Source organism: Macaca fascicularis, chromosome 13 (genome assembly GCF_037993035.2).
Source record: "Macaca fascicularis isolate 582-1 chromosome 13, T2T-MFA8v1.1".
NCBI lineage: Eukaryota > Metazoa > Chordata > Mammalia > Primates > Cercopithecidae > Macaca > Macaca fascicularis.
The window spans coordinates 89,803,032-89,825,606 of NC_088387.1; the positions used below are offsets into that span (position 1 = coordinate 89,803,032).

The following is a 22,575-nucleotide window of genomic DNA, read 5'->3' on the forward strand; positions in this document are numbered from 1 at the left end:
TTAGCATGAACACAGAAATAATATCTCACTTTATTAGAAAACACAACATAACCTTTTACATTCTATTTAAGGTGATGCAAAATCCAGTAATTGTGAAAAATGTACTTTCAAACTGCAGGATATGAACCCACACAAAAAGAATTTAAGTTGGGCTAGACTTAAAAATTAAGAAAATTTAACACTACAGAAAAGTATATAGGGCTAAAACTTAAAACTCAAATTATTGAAAGACATGATGCATAGCAAAAATTACTGGTTGTGTGGCCGGGCACGGTGGCTCACGCCTATAATCCCAGCACTTTGGGAGGCCAAGGCAGGCGGATCAATTGCAGTGAGGAATTCAAGACCAGTCTGGCCAACAAGGTGAAACCCGTCTCTACTAAAAATACAAAAATTAGCTGGGTGTGGTGGCGCATGCCTGTAATCCCAGCTACTCGGGAGGCCGAGGCAAGAGAATTACTTGAACCCGGGATGTGAAGGTTGCAGTGAGCCAAGGTTGAGCCACTGCACTCTAGCCTGGGTGACAGAGCAAGACTCTGTCTCAAAGAAAAAAAACAAAAAATACTGGTGTTCACCAGTGTGTACTCCTCTCTCATTTTAAAATATTTAAAACAAAAAGGAAAGAACCACCTTTTTCCCAGTCTCCCTCTCAGCTTGGTGTGGCCATGTGACTAAATTCTGTCTAATGGGGTAAATATGAGGTTATATGAGAGAGTATTTGAGTTGTGAAAGGCAGAAAGAGAACAAGAACAAACAAGTAGGAGAGGGGGCGGGGGTTAAGGGACAGGGAAAAGGAAGGAGGGAAGAGTGAGATGCCACAGTGCTCTCCTCTAGCCTCCCGCCCTCTCTTTCCCTGTGACTGGGAAATAATGAGACCTAGAGCAGCTGTCTTAAAACTCCCAGGCTAACCCAAGTGTTGAGGTTGGCAATACTGGCCATACATTTAGCCCTGGACTGTTAATGGAAACAAGCTATCCTGTTTAAGCCATTGTTTTTTTGGGTCTCTGTTACAGCTGTTTAACCTGTGCTGATGCACCATTCACACCTAAAAACACCACTTCAACAAGAATTAATTATACAGAGAAAAGGTGAGTATTAATATTTAAATGAAGTTGTGGTCAATAAGTAAATTCTCTTTTTATAGCAATACATACAATAACGTCCTTAAAGTTTGACTTCATTTCATTTAACATCTAATACATCTAATATTACATTAAGTAGAGGACCTCATTGATACTTATTTCAACTTACCTCTGTAACGGGTAATTCAAGCTGAACCACATCATCCTGCTTTGAAACTGGAGTTTGCAGAGCAGTGTCTAACAACAAGATTCCATTAAGGTCCTTCCTACACCCTACTGCATAATCATCCACAAATATAACTTTATCCACAGCAGAAATATACTGACATTTCACCTGTCCACCTGGTTTAGCTGTTAAAAGAACAAAAATTCAACACAAGATTTTCAGGCCAATGGTCTATTAAAAATAAATGTTTACATAGCGACTAAACACAATATATTATCCTGAATTGGATCTTAAACTGGAAAAAACTTCTCTGAAGAACATCATTGGGCCAACTGGATTAAATTCAAATATGTACCATAAATTAAATAAAAGCATCAATGTGAAACTATCAAAATCTGACAACCAAATTGCTATTATAAAAGAACATCACTGTTCTGAGAAATAAACACAGAAACAGTATAGGAAAAATGAGCAAGATAGATGCAACCAACTCTCAAGGAGAATAAAAATATGTATGTGTATATATATACATATAAGGGAATAATCAGCAAATGTAGTAAAATGTTTAAAACTAGTAGAGCTGGGTAAAGGGTATATAGGGAAGTTCTTTGTAACATACTATTCTCGCAATCTTTCTGTAAGTGCAAAATTAAAGTGTTCAAAACAAAACTTTTAAAAATGAATTATTAGATGTCATTTTTTACAAAACTCAATAAGCATAAAGACAGCATGGACAGTTATTAGATACAGTAGTGCCCCTCCTTATCTGCAGTCTCACTTTGTGCAGTTTCAGTTACCCAGTAAATAGAAGTCCAAAAACAGGTAAGTACAGTACAATAAGATATTCTCAATCAAAGGTCCAAAAGTAGGTATAGTACAATAAGATATTCTGAGAGACCACATTCACATAACTTCTATTATATTATAATTGTTCTATTTTATTATTAGTTGTTAATCTCTCACTATGCCTACATTTTCTTTTTTTTTTTTTTTTTTTTGAGACAGAGTCTTGCTCTGTCGCCCAGGCTGGGGTGCAGTGGCCGGATCTCAGCTCACTGCAAGCTCCGCCTCCCGGGTTTAGACCATTCTCCTGCCTCAGCCTCCCGAGTAGCTGGGACTACAGGCGCCCGCCACCTCGCCCGGCTAGTTTTTTGTATTTTTTAGTAGAGACGGGGTTTCACCGTGTTAGCCAGGATGGTCTCGATCTCCTGACCTCGTGATCCGCCCGTCTCGGCCTCCCAAAGTGCTGGGATTACAGGCTTGAGCCACCGCGCCCGGCCTATGCCTACATTTTAAATTAAACTTTATTATGGGTATGCATAAGAAGAAAACCCAGCTAACCCTCAAACCATGCAAGTTTGAACACCATGAGACCACTCATAACATAAATTTTTTTCAATATATTGGAAAAAATTTCAGAGATTTGTGACAATTTAAAAAACATGCAGACAAAACACGTAGCCTAGAAATATCTAAAAAAATTAAGAAAACAGTATGTCAGTGATGCATAAAATATATGTAGATACTAAGTCTATTTTATCATTTACTGACGTAAAATATACATAAATCTACTATAAAGTTAAAATTATCAAAACTTACACGAATAGTATATGGCACGAGTCAAGAAAAACATAAACAAATGTAAAAAGTACAGTATTAAATCATAACTACATAAAAGTAACTGTAGCATACATTATAAAACTGATAATTTTGTTCCTATTGCAGTGAGTTCAAGTATTACGAGTATCCACCATGTGACCCTAACCATATCCAGGTGAGCAGTTCATCTCTCAATTGTTAATTGGTAATCGCAGTAAAAAGTGATCTCTCCTTATTCTCATGTATTTTCATTGGGTTTAGTGTAATACCATAAACTCTGAATAACACTATGAGACCCATACAAGGTGCCACTAGTGATGCTGGAAGTGTTCCCAAAAGGCAGAGACAAGTCATATGATTACAAGAAAAAGCTGAATTGCAAAAAAAAAAAAAAAAAAGAAAGAAAGAAAGAGAGAAAATACATTTACGGCACTATATGGCACTTATCAATACTGTAAATATATGTCATCTGTTTACAAAATGAATCCTGTGTCTGAAATGGCATGTAACCACAGCTGGAGACCTCAGTCTACGATACATATCAAGCAATTCAGCTTTTTCGGCCCGGCATGGCGGCTCACGCCCGTAATCCCAACACTTTGGGAGGCCAAGGTGGGCGGATCACGAGGTCAAGAATTTTTTGTTTTTTTGTTTTTAAGAGGCAGGGTCTCGCTACATTGCCCAGGGCAACTCAAATGCCTGGGGCTCAAGCAATCCTCCTGAGTGGCCAGGACTACAGGAGCACACCACTGTGCCTGGCATGTCAACATACTTAATGGTAAAAGACTGAATACTTTCCCATACAGATCAGGAAGAAAACAAGGATGTATGCTCTTACCATTCCTATTCAATACTATACTAAAAGATCTAGTCAGTGCAATAAAAAATGAGGATATAAAAGGCAAACAAATCAAAAAGAAATAAAACTGTCCCTTTTTACAGAAATATGTTACCCATGTAGATAAAAAATCATACTTTTCTATACCAGCACAGATTAACCTAAAATCGAAATTTATTTTTTAAAATACCAGCTTACAATAGCTCTAAAACATACTTATACATATACACAGAAGGTGTATATGTACACTGAAAAGTATAAAAGGCTGATTACACAAATCAAAAGCCTAAATAATACCATGTTCATGGACTGAACAAGTCAATCTGGTAAAAACGTCAACACTCCCCAAATGGATCTACAGATTTAACGGAATTTCAATCAAAATCCCAGGTGGGGTCAGCATGACGGCTCACACCCATAATATACTTCAGGAGGCCTATGCAGAAGGATCGCTTGAGCCAGGAGTTTGAGACCAGCCTAAGTGAGACCCCGTCTCTATCTTAAAATTTCAAAAATTTAGCCAGGCATAGTGGCACACACCTGTAGTTTTAGATACTCAGACACTGAGGTGGGAGATCACTTGAGCCCAGGGGTTCAAGGCTACAATGAGCTATGATTGTGCCATATAAATAAACGGACTGAAATGTATTTGAGAAGGCAGTACCACAAGAAAGTGTGGTACTTGCAAAGGACAGACATATAGCTCAATGGAACAAAGTAGAGCCAAGAGATATGACTATATAAACACGGCCACTGGATTTTTTAAATTATGTAGTTTTTTAAATTGTGGTAAAATACACATAAAATTTACCATTTTATCATTTAAGTGTACGGTTGAGTGGTATTAAGTATATTCATGCTGTTGTTTATCCATCATCACCATCCATCTCAGAAGACCTTTCATCTTGCAAAACTGAAACTCTGTACCCTTTAAACAGTAACTGACTTTTATCCCCTCTCCCCAAAGCCTGGCAACCACTTTGCTACTTTCTGTCTTCATGAATTTGACTACTCTAAGTATCTCACATGAATGGAAGGAATCACATAGTATTTTTCCTTTTGTGACTGGCTTACTTCCCTTAGCATAATGTCCTGAAGGTTCCTCTACATTAGAGCCTATGTCAGAATTTCCTTCCTTTTATCCATTCAACTATCAACAGACAGGCACTTAGGTTGCTTCGGCCTTCTGGCTATTTCGAATAGTGCTGCTATGAACACTGGCGTACAAATATCTCCTTGATTCCCTGCTTTCAATTCTTTGAGGTACATACCCAGAAACAGAACAGCGATCATATGGTAATTCTATTTTTTCCTTAATTTTCTGAGGAAACTCCACCATTTCCCATAATGGCTGCATCATTTTATATTCCCACCAGCAGTGCACAAGAGTTCCAATTTCTCCACACCCTTACCAACACTTATTCTCTGTTGTTGTATTTTGTATATGGTGTTAAAGTTCAACTTCACACTTTTTGCATGTGAGTATTCAGTCTTTCCAGCATCATCTGTTGAAAAGACTGTCGTTTCCCCCAATGAATGGTCTTGGCCTCCTTGTTGAAAATCATTTGACCATATATGCAACAGTTTATTTCTAGGCTCTCTATTCCATCAGTCTATATGTCTGTCTTTATGCTCGTACCTTACTATTTTGATTACTGCAGCTTCGTACTAAATTTTGAAATCAGAAAGTGTTAATCTTCCAACTCTGTTCTTTGTCAAGATTATGTTGAACTATTTAGGGTCCCTTGAGATTCTATATGAATTTTAGAACAGAATTTTTTTTTTTTTTTTTTTTTTGCAGAAATAGAAAAAAAGTTATTGGGATTTTTATAGGAATTGCAATGAGTCTGCAAATTGTTTGGGGCAGTACAGATATCTTAACAATATGAAGATAGTATGAAGTTCTGGCAAGGATGCAGAACAACTGGAACTCTCATAAAGGAAATACAAATGGTACACTAGTTTGACGGTTTCTTAAAAAGTTAAACACACACTTACCAAACGGCCCTGTAATCCTACTTCTGTGTATTTACCTTGAAGACATAAAAGCTTATGTTCACACAAAAATCTGTACTCAGAAGTTTATAATCCCTCTATTTATAATCATCACACACTGAAAACACCCCAAATGTTTTTTTTCTTTGTCTTTGTCTTTTTTTTGAGACAAGGTCTCACTGTGTCACTCGGGCTGACGTATGGTAGCGAAATCACTGCTCACCACAGCTTTGACCTCCAGGGCTCAGGTAATCATCCCATCTTAGCCTCCCAAGTAGCTGGGACCACAGGTGCACACCACCATGTCTGGCTAACTTTTTGTATTTTTTGTAGATACAGGGTTTTGCCATGTTGTCCAACCTGGTCTCAAGTGATGTGCCCACCCCGGCCTCCTTAAGTGCTGGGATTACAGAAGTAATAAGCCACCACACCCAGCCCCAAACATACTTCGAAGAGTGACTGGCAGAACAAATAATTATACATCAATACAATGGAATACTATTCAGTAATAAAAAAGGAATGACCTACTAATACATGCAAAAACTTGAGAGAACCTCAAGGGCATCACGCTAAGTGCAAGTAGCTAGTATCAACAGGTTATATAATGAGTGATTACATTTCAATAACAATGTAGAAAACACAAAACTCCACAGTATGGAGAACAGGTCAGTGGTCCCAAAAGATGAGTGGTACAGGGAAGATGCAACTACAAAGGGATACCACAGGGAATTTTTTCAGGTGTTGAAACTGGTCTGTATCCTGACTGTCATGGTGGTTTACATCAATCTATGCAGTGTGTGTAGCTGTATTACTAGTACACAAAAAAATAGGCAATCTTACTTTATAGTTTATAAAAAATAAAAATTTTTTAATGATATTGTAAAAGAATAAACACGCCCGGGCGCAATGGCTTCACACCTGTAATCCCAGCACTTTAGGAGGCCGAGACGGGCGAATCACTTGAGGTCAGGAGTTTGAGACCAGCCTGGCCAACCTGGTGAAACCCTGTCTCTACTAAACAAAAATTAGCTGGGCGTGGTGGCGGACACCTGTAATCCCAGCTACTCGGGAGGCTGAGGCAGGAGAATCACTGGAACCCAGGAGGTGGAGGTTGCAGTGAGCCGATATCGTGCCACTGAACTCCAGCCTGGGCGAAAGAGTGAGACTCTGTCTCCCAAAAAAAAAAAAAAAAAAAAAACACACAATAAACACATGGGGCAACAGCCTATTAACTATGCTATTAACCAAGGTGGGGGTAGTTCATAACACATCACTATGATCTAAATTCTATAAAAATATATTAAACAATAGAAGAGGCCAGGCACGGTTGCTCATGCCTGTAATCCCAGCACTTTGTGAGGCCGAGTCAGGCGGATTGACTGAACTCAGGAGTTTGAGACCAGCCTGGGCAACACGGTGAAACCCCTGTATTTTGTCTCTACCAAAATACAAAAAATTAGCTGGGCATGGCAGCATGAACCTGTAGTCCCAGTTGCTTGGGAGGCTGAGGCAGGAGAATCGCTTGAACCCAGAAGGCACAGGTTGCAGTGAGCCGAGACTGCACCACTGCACTCTAGCCTGGGTAACAGAGAGAGACTCTGTCCACCCCAAAAAAAACAACAAAAGAGAAGAAAGTAAAAAGAAATACCAAAATGTTAACAATGCCCATCTCTAGGTAATGAAATTACACGTGCTTGTTTTTCCCTTAGTCTATCTAACATCCTATAAGGTATATCACTTTTAAAATTGAAAATTCCTTTTTTTTTTTTTTTTTGAGACAGGGTCTCACTCTGTCGCCCGGGCTGGAGTACAATGGTGCAATCTCGGCTCACTGCAACTTCTGCCTCCCAGGCTCAAGCAATCCTCCCACCTCAGCCTCCCAAGTAGCTGGGACTACAGGTGTGTGACACCAAGCCCGGCTAATTTCTGTATTTTTTGTAGAGACAGGGTTTTGCCATGTTGCCCAGGATGGTAAAATTGAAAATTTCGAAGGAAAGAAATTTTTTCAATTACCAATCCTAATACTTTAAGAAATAGTGTACAACCCTAAAAATCTTGCAAAAATGTCACAAGAAATACGTTATTTTTTCAAACTGACAATACACTGTAAAACTCCATTTCCACTGAGATCTCATCAGACTTCAATACTTAAAATAGTCTATTAAAATGTACTATATGCAAAGATCATTCAAAGTCAATAAAGATACAAGCCTGTATCAGAACATCTCCTGTAACCCAAAAATATATATACCTACTATGTACCCACAAGAATTTTTAAATTTTTTTAAAAAGAAGATACAAAATTAATGTAAGGTTCTCACAAAGCTTTTGATAGATAATTAACCAAAAATGAAATCATTTAATAAGAGAAAAAATGTTAGTAACACTATAGTATTAAAAGCCAAAATGAGTATTCCTGTAAAGCAGAACTCACTGCAAAATAAGTTTGGGAAAGGTCAGTGGCTGCACCATGAAGAAAGCGTAACAAATGATAAAACACAATGCAAGGACAGTGTTGTTTCAGGCAAGAGAACCAACATCTACTTAAGCACAGAAGAGGTTCCCCAAAAGATACAAAATTACTGGAATTAAGAGTTCCAAGTTATGATTCTCTTCATTCACATTAACCAAAAGTGTCATCAGACCACTCTTATTTTGCTATAATCTTTAGTATCTGATATCATTTGTTTTGAAAACATAATCACCACAAAAAATTTATCATGGATAAGGCTCAATCTCTAAAGACCTACTACTCCCTGTTAGATACTTGCTGTGGGGTTTTTTCATATACATTGTTCGATTTATCATAGTTAAATCTCTCAACGTCTTGGGACACATAAGTTATATTATTCCTTTAGGATGCTGACCTGGAGCATGCGCGCACACACTCTCTCTACATCTATCTATCAATCATCTATCTATCTATCTACCTATCTATCTATCTATCTATCTATCTATCTATCTATCTATCTATCTATCTTTTTTTTTAAAAGAGAGAGGGTCTCACTATGTTGCCCAGGCTAATCTCGAACTCCTGGTCTCAAGCAATTTTCTCAGTCTCCCAAGTAGCTAGGACTACAGGTGTGCAATCTGGCTAAACTGGCTATAGTTAAGTAAAATTTGAAGACTAACTTTCCAACTGATGTTGCGCAAGAGAACCCTTAACCATCTGTAAATCAATGGCGCCCAACGAGGTGGCTCATGCCTGTAATCCCAGCACTTTGGGAAGCTGCGGTGGGCGGATCACTTGAGGTCAGGAGTTCGAGACCAGCCTGGCCAGTAAGGTGAAACCCTGTCTCTACTAAAAACACAAAAATTAGCCGAGCGTGGTAGCAGCTGCCCATAGTCCCAGCTACTCGGGAGGCTGAAGCAGAAGAATTGCTTGAACCCGGGAGATGGAGGCTGTAGCGAGCCGAGATCACACTACTGCACTCCAGCCTAAGTGACAGAGCCAGACTCCATCTCAAAAAAAAAAAAAAAAAAAAAATCAATTGCTACTGCTGCACAAAGGTGCCAATGTGAGAAGCAACTCAGCTACTAATCAATATAATAATCCTACAGTTTGGAACATGTGCCCTTGTGAATTTCTATTTAGAGCTCATATTTGAAATTACTGTTTTCTGTTTTAATATAGATGCCAGATATCTCCTGAATGGTAGTCACAGACATCGTCATCACTCCTCACAGAGCCTACATTTTAAGTCAGCCCAACTCGAATTCCATCCAAATATGAAAATCTATCTAGCTGTTTTTGTCTATTATATAACAGACAAACAGAAATGTCCCCTGGATATCCGCACTGATGCTATCTTGCATCATGCAGATCTTTACTCAGACACCACCTCAAAGAGGCCTTCCCAAGACCACCTAAAAGCACAAATTTAATATATCACCATCCTTATATCAGCTCTAATTTACCTTATGGCATTACTTACTATAGTATGTCAACAGGTAATTAATGCCATAACGACATGGTGGCTCATGCCTGTAATCCCAGTATTTTGGGGGGCCAAGGAGGGCAGGTCACTTGAGGTCAGGTGTTCCAGACCAGCCTGGCCAACATGGTGAAACCTTGTCTCTATTAAAAGTACTAAAATTAGCTAGGCATGGTGGTACACACCTGTAATCCCAGATGCTAGGGAGGCTGATGAGGGAGAATCACTTGAACCCAGGAGGCAGAGGTTGAAGTGAGCCGAGATCACACCACTGCACTCCAGCCTGGGAGACAGAGTGAGACTCCATTTCAAAAGGGGCGGGGGAGAGGAAGCTCTCATTTATCCCAAACACACCAAATAAACCTCTCTAAAGTCTATGAAGTTTGAACTCCTGTTTTTTTATTTTTTTATTTTTATTTATTTTTATTTTTATTTTTATTTTTTGGTGTGGGGGACAGTGTCTCGCTATGTCACCCAGGCTGGAGTGCAATGGTGTGATCTCCGCTCACTGCAACCTCTGCCGCCTGGGTTCCAGCGATTCTTCTGCCTCAGCCTCCTGAGTAGCTGGGATTATAGGGGCACACCACCACACCCGGCTAATTTTTTGTATTTTTAGTAAAGACGGGGAGGGGGTTCACCATGCTGGCTAGGCTGGTCTTGAACTCCCGACCTTGAGATCCATCTACCTCGGCCTCCCAAAGTGCTGGGATTATAGGCATGAGCCATCATGCCTGGCCAGGGAGTTTGAACTTCTAAACCTAACTGCACATTAGAACCAGCTGGCATAGTTTGAAGAAGAAGGGAAAAAAAAAAAAAAAAAAAAAAAACAGTATGCCTGGGCTGTACTCCAGGCCACTTAAGTCAGAATACTGGGGCCCAAGCAAGGTATTTTCTTAAAAGCTCCCCTGATGATCCTAAACGAACAACAAAGGTTGAGAACCACTGCCCTGTGCCATCTCTCAGTCTTCCTGTCTCTCCTACTTCATAAATCAAAGTAAAAGCACATAAACAAATTATGAAGATTTAAATTCCTGGTGCCCGCAAAGTCTTGAAGAAGACATTCCCATCTTTCCCACTCAAAAATTCATTTCCTCTAAAGAGTAAGCATAGTATTTACCTCCTCTAAGATACATCCTGATTTAACATACTCAAACTTGATGATAATTACTTTTTAGGGGGAAGGGAGGGCAGCGGGAAGACAGAGTCTCACTCTTCTCACCCAGACTGGAGTGCAGTGCTGTGATCTCAACTGACTGCAACCTCCACCTCCCAGGTTCCAGCGATTCTCCTGCCTCAGCCTCCCGAGTAGCTGGAATTACAAGTGTACACCACCACACCCGGCTAATTTTTGTATTTTTAGTAGAGACGGAGTTTCATCATGTTGACCAGGCTGGTCTCAAATTCCTGACCTCAACTGATCTGCCTGTCCTGGCCCCCCAAGTGCTGGGATTACAGGCGAGAGCCATCATGCCCAGCCTAATAATTACTTTTTTTAAACAGCACTGTCCCAGCCACAGACTGTTTTGTTGTTTTGGGGTTTTTTTTTGGTTTTTTTTTTTTGAGATGGAGTTTTACTGTTGTTGCCCAGCCTGGAGTGCAGCGGTGCGATCTCGGCTCACGGCAACTTCTGCCTCCCGGGTTCAAGTGATTCTCCTGCCTCAGCCTCCCAAATAGGTGGGATTACCGGCATGTACCATCACACCCAGCCAATTTTGTATTTTTAGTAGAGACGGGGTTTCATCATGTTGGTCAGGCTGGTCTCCAACTCCTTACCTCAGGTGACCCACCTGGCTTGGCCTCCCAAAGTGCTGGGATTACAGGCATGAGCCACCACGCCAGGACACAGACTGTTTTCTGTTTTTTGTTTTTTTTTTGAGACGGAGTCTCACTGTGTCTCCCAGGCTGGAGTGCAGTGGCGTGATCGCGGCTCACTGCAAGCTCCTGCCTCCCGGGTTCATGCCATTCTCCTGCCTCAGCCTCCCAAGTAGCTGAGACTACAGGCGCCAGCCACCACGCCCGGCTAGTTTTTTGTATTTTTAGTAGAGACGGGGTTTCACCATGTTAGCCAGGATAGTCTCGATCTCCTGACCTCGTGATCCACCCGCCTCGGCCTCCCAAAGTGCTGGGATTACAGGCTTGAGCCACCGCGGACTGTTTTAAAAAGCAATTACCGGGTGCAGCACAGCAACATGGCACAAGTATACATATGTAACAAACCTGCACGTTATGCACATGTACCCTAGAACTTAAAGCATAATAATAATAAAAAATTTTAAAAAAAGCAATTACCATATTATTTTTATTTGTATCTCTATTATCTCCTCTCTGTACTTTCTTCTTTTTGCAATTTGTATCTCTATATTATCTTCTCTTCTACACCCAAGTTAATCTTAACTTTTTTTGTATCCCTTACATTTGAAGTGCTGCAGTTCTACAATTTGCAAAAATTTCTGTATCTTATCAGATGATGAAACAGCTTGGGTATTAAAAGCGCCTTTCTCCCCCAGGCTAGAGTGCAGTGGAACAATCACAGCTTACTGCTGCCTGAAGTGCTGGACTCACGTGATACTCCTGCTTCAGCCTCCCAAGTCGTTGGGCCTACAGGCATGCACCACCACACCCAGCTAATTTCTTATTTTTTTGTAGAGATGGGGTCTCACTATGTTGCCCAGGCTGGTCTCGAACTCCTGGCCTCAGACAATCCTCCCACCTAAGCCTCCCAAAGTGCTGGGATTACAGACCATTTGCCCATTTTAAAGTTGGTATCTCAGAGAAGTATCTTGCCAAAGGCACCCTTTTCATGAAGCCATCAGCGTACAACACACATATCAGAGAGGTACCTCCTGCTTGCGTCCCCGCTGTTCTCATATACTACATTACAGAAATACATTGTTTTTTAAGTTCTATATATAGTTATAGCCAATATTCCTAAGGACAGAGTACTAAATGTTTAACAATTTAAGCATAGTTACAACTACAGATTTCCAGTTTAAAAATAATACGCCAGGCGCAGTGGCTCACATCTGTAATCCCAGCACTTTGGGAGGCCAAGGGAGATGGATCACGAGGTCAGGAGATCCAGACCATCCTGGCTAATACGGTGAAACCCTGTCTCTACTAAAAATACAAAAACATTAGCCAGGCGTGGTGGCGGGCACCTGTAGTCCCAGCTACTCGGGAGCCTGAGGCAGGAGAATGGCGTGAACCCGGGAGGCAGAGCTTGCAGTGAGCCACTGCACTCCAGCCTGGGCAACAGAGCAAGACTCCATCTCGAAACAAAAAAATAAAATAAAATAAAAATAAAAATAATATAATACATCCATATTTACCTCTGCTCCCTCCCAAGATCCCACCGAAAAGACACTAAAGGAATAAAGAAGGTATTGAACAAACCCAAAAAGACAAAAAGAACAAGTGAAGAGAAAATAGCAACAAAATTTTTGAAGTTGGAGGGCAAATGGAAAAGCATTAACTAACTTGTTTCCTCTCCTCCCCACAAATCTTAAAGTAAGCCAGCATGGAAAGAAAGCCCAAAACATTCATGTTGTATTCTTTCTCAAATACACAGGTAAAAGAGGTCTAATAATTAAAATTGCTGGCCGGGCATGGTGGCTCACGCCTGTAATCCCAGCATTTTGGGAGACCGAGGCAGGCGGATCACCTGTGGTCAGGAGTCCAAGACCAGCCTGACCCTGTCTCTAGTAAAAATACAAAAATTACCCCAGCATGGTGGCATGCGCCTGTAATCCCAGCTACTTGGGAGGCTGAGGCAAGAGAATCGCTTGAACCCAGGAGGCAGAGGTTGCAGTGAGCCAAGATCACATCACTGCACTCCAGCCTGGGCAACAGAGCAAGACTCCATCCCCCCCAAAAAAATTAAATTAAATTAAATTAAAAAATAAAAAACAAAATAAAACTGCTTAAAAGCAGTTGCTTTTTACAATATTTTCTCAATTAACTAATACCGCAACCAAGCTCCAATCATAAGAGGGCCCTAATTTTTTACCTTAAACTAGGAGTTCTTGTACTTTAAAATATGGGAACCATGGCCAAGGTGGTTCAAATTCACCTTGTTATCTACATAAGGCAGACAAACACTTGTTGAACTGAACTATATAATTTAAGACACCAAAACAAAAAGTAGGGCCAGGCGCAGTGGCTCACGCCTGTAATCCCAGCACTTTGGGAGGCCGAGGCAGGTAGATCACAAGGTCAGGAGTTCAAGACCAGCCTGGCCAACATGGTGAAACCCTGTCTCTATTAAAAATACAAAAAATTAGCTGGGCATGGAGGCGCGCACCTGTAATCCCAACTACTCGGGAGGCTGAGACAGGAGAATTGCTTGAACCTGGGAGGCAGAGGTTGCAGTGAGCTGAGATCACGCCATTGCACTCCAGCTTGGGCGACAGGGCAAGACTTCGTCTCAAAAAAAAAAAAAAAAAGTAACATTTATTGACTGCTTATGGTGAGTCAAGCAATATTCTGTATGTATCAGTTTATTTAATCTTTACAATAACCCAGTGAGTTAAGTACTAATTATGAAGCACAGAGAGAGGTTAAGCAGTTTGCATAAGGTCACACCTGGAACTTAAATGGTCTGGCTCCAGAGCCAATATTCTATTCTTTCTTAATATCACTAAAGTCAGTCAACAGAAACAGAGCCAAAGTACATATTCATAGCCCAAAAAGAGATTATGCTAAATTAAGTTTTTATAAAGAACTCAGATGCTTTCATAAGACAATTATCTTCTAGGGCTACTGAGATCCCAATCTATATCATGTTTATCTCTCAAAGAATAGTTGAGAATAGGAATGCTGCATGTACTAAAGTTAGCCAGGAATTAGAACTGGTTTGAATCATTTACAGTTTCTATCACTGGGAGATTGCACATTTTAGCCAAAAAAATTTATTTCTTGATTACTACGCAGGCACCATGACTTCTCAGAGCAGGCAGCTCTGGGCCTGAAGTTTAATCAAGAAGCTCTTACATCAGGAAAGGAAAAAAAAAAAAAAAAAAAAACACCCAATCTAAACCTCACTGAAGCTACAGTAAAGTACAAAGATCTTCCTCTTATTTATGACCACTATACAAATTTCTCAAATCAAAGTCATTATCTATATTACTGAGGGACTGACTCTAACAACCTAGTGGGGGGAAAAAAAAAAGTCAGTATCTATACAGGTAAAGAAAAAAGATACAAAGAAATGTAAAATTGGAGTGTTTGTCTAAGAACACTGAGCAGGGCTGGCCGCGGTGGCTCTCGCCTGCAATGCCAGCACTTTGGGAGGCCAGGGCAGGCAGGTCACAAAGTCAGGAGTTCGAGACCAGCCTGACCAACATGGTGAAACCCCATCTCTACTAAAAATACAAAAAAAATTAGCCGGGCATGGTGGCGCACACTTGTAATCCCAGCTACTCGGGAGGCTGAGGCAGGAGAATCGCTTGGACCCGGGAGGCGGAGGTTGGAGTGAGCCGAGACTGCGCCACTGCACTCCAACCAGCCTGGGCAACAGAGCAAGACTCCATCTCAAATTAAATTAAAATAAAATAAAAACACTGAGCAGGTTTTTTTCTTTTTCACTGCAACACAAATCTGGAATTCACTTCGGAAACTGAAGAGACATGACTTTCTCCTACACATATACTGCCATCAATACCCATTGATTAATACCCACACACATATACCTTCATTTGCTTATGTACATATACTACATAAACAAATCTATGTGCACACAGAACTAGAAACACATCTTAACTTCATTCTGACATTTAGCCATGCCAATACACTAAAAGATATTTATCCAAATATAGATTACTGTATATTTGTTACAAATATTCATATTTCCATCTACATTTGAATGTTATCTGCCTATCCTCTATGTGTAAACATTTAGTGAATTTTTTTTAAAGTAATCACGAGGAGTGTGGCAATACTGACCAAGCAGCCAAGAGACTCAAGGGAATTAGCATTCGCTGAGCACCCCCTATTTTACATTTGTCATGCACTGTTAGGCACTTTTAACGTGTTTGACCACTTAATCTTCCCCACCATCCTATTAATCATTAATCTTAATTTACAGATGAGGAAGCTGAGGTTCAGGAGGTTTAAGTAGTGAGTTCATAAATGAACTAAAATTCAAAATTCAGGACTACCTAACATAAAGCGCATGCTCTCTCTACATAATCTCAAAAAAGCTCATAAAAAAGACAAACAGTATAAAATGTACTACACTGGGGAGGGGCATTATTTCAGGAAGTAAGAGAAACTATCACCCCCAGTAATTAAGTAAGAGAACACCTTAACAATATCTTACTCTTACATAAAAGCAAAATCTAGATGGGTTCTGCAGGATGGTGGAAAGTGGTAAATCAGAAAAAAAACTTAGGAAGTTCAAAGTTCAGTTTAAGTTCAAAAACTGAATATAGAAAAGCTTTAAGTAAAAAAGAAAAAAAAAAAAGCAAGGTTTTGTTGTTTTCTGTTTGTTTGAGACAGAGTCTTGCTCTGTTGCCCAGGCTGGAATGCAGTGGCACAATCACAGCTCACTGCAGCCTCAACCTCCCAGGTTCAAGCAATCCTCCTACCTCAGCCTCCCAAGTATCTGGGACTACAGGTGTGCACCCCCATACCCAGCTAATTTTTTTATTTTTTTCTAGAGACAAGGTCTCTCAACTACTGGGCTCAAGCGATCCTCCTGCCTCAGCCTCCCAAGGTGCTAGGACCCCAGGCATGAGCCAGAGCACCAGGCCAAAAGCAAGATTATTTACAGGGAATTAAAGTAGATAAGACAAACATTTTTCGGGCACTTGTCTGGTAAGTACACTGCTGCAAACATTTTATATGCATTAACACTTAATCCTCACAATGAGTACAATTATCTTCCCCATTTTGCAAATAAGGAAACTGGAACAGAAATACTAAATAATTTAGTCAAGGTTATACAGGTGTAAAAATTAAAATAATTCTGTGTAATGGGATGAATTTTTTTTTTTTTTTATGTTTTAAAACACTGGGATCTTAACCCAAGCTATCTGTGTCCAGAGCCAAGCTCCTTTATAACTATTATGCTAAATTTCATGAACAAACAATAGCTAGGGTAAAAGACATATCTAGTAATACAAACAGTATGGTCAAGTGGTGTGTAGCTTTTTTATTTTTAAAATCCAAAGTCAGGCCAGACGTGGTGACTCACACCTGTAATCCCAGCACTTTGGGAGGTTGAAGCAGGCGGATCACAAGGTCAAGAGATCGAGACCATCCTGGCTAATATGGTAAAACCCGTCTCTACTAAATATACAAAAAAAAATTAGCCAGGTGTGGTGCAGGCGCCTGTAGTCCCAGCTAGTGGGGGGGGGGGGGCGGCTGAGGCTACAGAATGGTGTGAACCCAGGAGGCGGAGCTTGCAGTGAGCGGAGATACTCCAGGTGGAGTACGCCACCCTACTCCAGCCTGGGCGACAGAGCGAAACTCCGTCTCAAAAAAAAAAAAAGTCAGCAAATATACAAAAAGAGACAAATGAGCATACGAAAAGATGCTTGACATCATGTCATTAGGAAATCACAATTTTTAAAAAGGAGACACCACTACACAACTACTATAATGGCCAAAATATAAAACCCCCAAATGCTGGTGAGGAAGTGAAACATTCATTGCTGATGGGAATACAAAATGGTACACAGTCACTAAGAGTCTGTCGATTTCTTACAAAAGTAAACATACTCTCACATGCGACCCAGCAATTGAGCTCCTTAGTATTTACCCAAATGATCTGAAAACTTATGTCTACACAAAAGCCTGCACACAAATTTTTACAGCAGGTTTATTCATAGTTGCCAAAACATGGAAGCTAGCAGGATGTCCTTCGGTGTGTGAATGGATAAACTGTGCTACATCCAGACAATGGAACATTATTTAGCACTAAAAAGGAATGAGCTACGAAGCCATGAAAAGACATGGAAGAACTGTAAATGCATATAAATAAAGAAGGCAATTTGAAAAGTCTACAAACAGTATAAATACAACTATGACATTCCGAATAAAGCAAAACTATGAAGACAGTAAAAAGATCAGTGGTTGCCAACAGGGAGAAGGGAGGGAGCAGTTGGGGGAAAAAGGAAGGGAAGGATGAATAGGCACAGCAGGGGATTTTTAGGGCAGTGAAACTATTCTTTATGATAGTACAATGGTGGATACATGTCACTATACACTGTCCAAACCCACAGACTGTACAACACCAAGAGTAGGCCCTAATGTAAACTATGGACTTTGGGAGATGATGATTGTTAGTGCTAAGTTCACGAATGTTAACATACCACTCTGGTGCAAAATACTAACGGGTGGGAGGCTGTGTGAGCATGGAGATAGAGGGTATATGGGAACTGTCTGTACTTTCTACTTAATTTTGTTGTGAACCTAAAACTGCTCTAAAAAAGAAAAGTAATTTAAACAAAAAAAAGTCAAGGAATGTGTTTATTTAGCAATTCGTATATTAGGAAGTACTAATATACTCATTGTTATATATGCATCAAATCAAAAATACTCAAGTTTATACTGTATATTCGGGCTGGGCGCGGTAGCTCACGCCTGTAATCGCAACACTTTGGGAGGTCAAGGTGGGCAGATCACTTGAGGTCAGGAGTTCGAGACCAGCCTGGCCAAGATGGTGAAACCCTGTCTCTACTAAAAAAAAAAAAAAAATTTTTTTTTTTTTTAAATTAGCCAGGTGTGGTGGTGTGCACCTGTAATCCCAGCTATTGGGGCGGGTGAGGCAGGAGGATTGCCTGAGCCCAGGAGGCAGAGGTTACAGTGAGCCAAGATCACACGCTGCACTCCAGCCTGGGCCACAGAGTGAGATAAATACACACACACACACACACACACACACACACACACACAGAGTATACTAGGGATCCTGGGTCCTGGGGAGGGGATATATAAACAAAGTACCTCCCCACAAGGACCTTGAAATATGCGACAGACCTTATATATTTACAAAAAGCTAAATAAAATGGAATTTAAATTTAAATAGTTCAAGATGGCTGAAAAAATACCACAGAAGAGTAAGCTGCCAGATTACTAAAATGGACACTAATAGGACAATATGTGCTTAGGGCTTCAGTCATTTCTGGCTAAAGGGATCAGGAAGTTAAGATATGCTCTAGATCTTGAAAATGACTAAGACTCAGCTAAATGACTGGAGTGAATTGGTGCATTCCAAGAAAGAACAAAACTACTGTAGTTAGGAAAGACAATTAAATGGACTATTTCACAAAACTTATAAATAAGGAGACAAGACTAGAGAGATTAGTAAAGGCCAGATCGTGCAGCTCAGAGCCTCAAAAATCTTCACTGTTAAATACTGACAGGGAGCAAATACTTACCCAACCTGTGTACATACTGATAGCTCTTAATCCAGTTCAAGTTTATTTATAAACATTTTATATCAGATACAGATAATATAAAGACATATACTAGTAGTCATAGTTAAAAATTCACTGTCTTTGCCACCCAATACATATACATACAAGTCCTGTTTCCATCCTTCAACTTCAAATCTACAGGCAACCCATAACCCTACAAACTGAACCCCATAAGACATATTACTCTATTACCTAGTAAAACTCTATATGATTATCCCCAAGCTTTATCCCCTCAGACACAGATGCCTTTCCTCTGCAGTAGAAAAGAAAGTGGCCCATTGCCCATAAACGGGAAAGAGGGATTATGTTAGGACCATGATCACTACTGGCATCTTCTCTCTATTTATAGGGCTGTCACCCTCTATTAATCATTAAAAGCAAACTTCCTAAATACCTGCAGATTCCAAGTAAAGCATAAAATGCAGCATTCCCTCCTCAATCATCTGAACTGGGGCAAACAGGACCCTATACAACCTCTGATAATTATTAATAATAATAAACTTCAGGCCACGTGAGACAGCTCATGCCTGTAACCCCAGCACTTTGGGAGGCTGAGGTGCGAGGATCATTTGAGGCCAGAAGTTCAAGACCAGCCTGGGCAACACAGCAAAACCCCATCTCTACAAACATAAATAAATTTTACAAATAATAATAAATTTCATTTCTCAGATATGAAAATGTTTCAGAATACATCCATTGTTAACGTTCAAATTTTTTCTGTAATCCTTCATTCCATTCACTATAAACCCTTCTACATATTTTAATTCATATACTCAATCTTCATGCATGGGGACCTGCAATTTTATCCAATCCCAAACTCTTCTACTTAACAAATGCCCCAACAAAACCTGTTATCCCAAATCAATGCTATGTTTTACTTATCTACCTATACCTTCATGTCATACACCTAAAACCCTCCACTTTAGTAATCTACCACTAAAGTGAATATTGTCTTCCCTTCCATGTACAGGCACATAAATATATGTCCAATTTCCCCAATCAACAAACCCTGACACACATTATTATTCTCAAACATGGCCTCCAGACATAAAAAGCACCCCACAAAATTCCTCTATCTATCCAAAACACTTGAATACTTCTGTTAATGACTTTCTTTAGAAATCCTAGTACATATGATACCACTGATTCCAAGTTAAAAATCACAAAAATACTACATCTTCAAGATAGAAACATATACTAAAAAGTGTAGACATGTATGAAAAGGATAAAATCAAATTACAGATAACGTTTATGAAGAGGGAGGGTTGGAGAAATGCAGTCCAGGAGAGATTCAGCTGAGATTTTAATCCTATTTGTAAAGTTTTATTTCTTAAGCTGAGTTGGGGATGCATGGTATTCACTGTAATTACTCTTCATACCTTTTCATACTTGAAATATTTTAAATGACTTTGAAAAGGAAAGATATCCAATTACTAATGAGCATCTCCCTTTTACACACAGCGACAAGCCATTATGTCCAAGTTGCAGTAACTGTTCACTGCTACATCTGGGCCACCCCTATCATTTACTAAGCCAAGAAAAGAAAAAATTACAAACCTACCTCCCAAAACTTTCTCTTAGCTATATTCCAGGTTTATATCCTAAAACTATACATAATCCAATTCTTTCACAACTCTCACATCGACAATAATTAACATGTCTAATTTCACGTTTGCATCCCTAAATTGCCATTTACTCTTACAAATGACTTATTATCCACACAGTAAACTTTTCCTTGTTGTCTACGTTAAAATACAAGTGAATTGGTTGACCACGTAACTACTTTCACTTGGCTAAATGCAGACAGTTGTATACATTATATCTCTATGCAGGAGTGCAATTCACTCACATACTAACTTTTCAATCTTAACCTACAACATCCAAATTAAGCCACCCATCATTTAACCACAAATGAAATGTCATCTCCGCCAAATGTAACTCAGCCAGAGCCATTCGAAAACCACTCCAGTCCGTCCACTGAGCATACACCTCACGCATCTAAAAGTCCCGTCCCTGGACCAAGGTTTACGCCACCCAGAAGTGCTCTCTTCCAATGGTGAGCCTCAGACACACCTTCAAATCCCAATTTTCGGGTCGCTGTGGGAAAACAAGTAGAGATGGCCTGAAGTTACAAACCCAAAAGAATCTATTTCATACACCACAGATACTGACTTTCTCGTCACTGGGGCGTAGAAGTTGGAAGCCCCGAGCAAGGGGACCAGGTCTAGTAGTCTTTGGCGTCCGCAGAGTCCTACAGTCGTCGACCAAGCAGTTCAGGCAGCTGGCCCGCCTACTTCCCTCCCCACCCCCACCCCGGCCCACCCCACCCCCACCCCTACCCCCACCCCGGGCGCACAGCCCGCGGTCTGTCCCCGCACCTGCGGGACCTGAGAACAGTAGATTGCCGGCTCCTCTCCTACAAGTGAGGGCTTAGGTGCCGGCTCGGACGCTCCCCGCCCCTCGCCTCCGGCCACCAGCCTCTCCGCCCGGGGTCAACCCTTCCAGCCTTCCGCTCTCATCTAACCGGGCGCAGGACCGACAGCCTCTCCAGGGCCTACCCGGGCCTGGTTTCCTCTGGTGCCAAGCTCCGAGGCCTCCTCACCTCTCGCAGAGGACCAAGCCAGACCGGACGCTCCAGGCCCGAAAGGCAACTCCCCTTCCACCACTCCCCGACTCGCCGGTCTTTCCTCCCAGCTGCAGCCGCTGAAAAAGCCAAGTCCTAAGGTCCCCCTCCATCAGCTTCCGGGCCTCCCTTCACGGTTGGGCCCGAACCCCCAGCCCTGCCCTCCCGCCACCTCGCTTCCCCAAGTCGCGAGGCCGAGCCCCGGGGCTGGGCGGCTTCTTTCCCAGGCTTCGCGCCCGCCCGGCGTGCGGTATACTCACCACTGAGCGCCGAGGCCTGCAGTGTGGCCCCCGAGGTGCCGTCGATGACTTTGATGGTCCCGCGGCTAGTGACGGCCAGGATGGCGTTGAGCGCAGGGTGGTAGGACAGGCTGTGCAGCCCGTCGGCGTCGCAGTGCATGCAGCCGTCCCGCAGCACCAGCCACTCCGAGACCCCGGCCGCCCCCGACCCCGCCGCCGAGGAGCAGCCGGGGCCCGAGGCCGCCGCAGCCGCAGCCGCCATCTTCCGGCCTGCGCTCAGCACAATCACACTGGGAAGCGGCTCAGTGACAGTCCCGGGAGGTGCAGCACCACCGCCAGTCACCATCCGGGGCCAGGGGGCAAGCGGAGCGCGTTAGCCGGAAGTGAAGTCAGGCGCCCGCACGCACGCGGAACGTCGATTGCCCGGCCGGAGGGGCCAAACTCGGAGGGAGGCTGTCGGGGGAAGGGGAAAAGCAGGGAGGGAGGCGGGGCCCCGGGCGCGGGCTGGAGGCCGGCGGGTGGAGCATGCGCGGGAGGGCTCGCGCGTGCCACGCGCCGCGGTTCTGGCCAGCTCCGCGTCCGCAACGTCCCAGTTTCTTCCTGCGAGCCTGGGGAGTGGCGGCTGACGAGTCCGCCCCGCTCCTCGCGGGGGAAGGGGGAGGGGTTGGCCTCCGTGCAT

At 41.8% G+C, this 22,575-nt stretch overlaps 1 protein-coding gene across 34 annotated transcripts in view; it reads right to left on the minus strand.

Annotated features, from left to right (window-relative positions):
• BIRC6 (baculoviral IAP repeat containing 6) overlaps positions 1-22,261 on the minus strand; it is a 256,711-nt gene extending 234,450 nt beyond the window's left edge. For 20 of the 34 annotated variants that reach the window (XR_012422503.1, XR_012422504.1, XM_074012018.1 and 17 more), the window contains exons 1-3: positions 21,918-22,261; positions 21,108-21,131; positions 1,252-1,433 (exon numbers count right to left, since the gene is read on the minus strand). Coding sequence is in view for 32 of the 34 variants with exons in the window: in XM_074012018.1 (XP_073868119.1) it covers positions 1,252-1,433; positions 21,108-21,131; positions 21,918-22,242 (531 nt within the window). In the remaining 2 variants the exon portion in view is untranslated. The remainder of the gene's footprint in view (positions 1-1,251; positions 1,434-21,107; positions 21,132-21,917) is intronic. The other 14 variants (XM_074012019.1, XM_074012017.1, XM_074012016.1 and 11 more) reach the window with 1 other exon arrangement.
• Between the last annotated feature and the right edge of the window lie 314 nt (positions 22,262-22,575).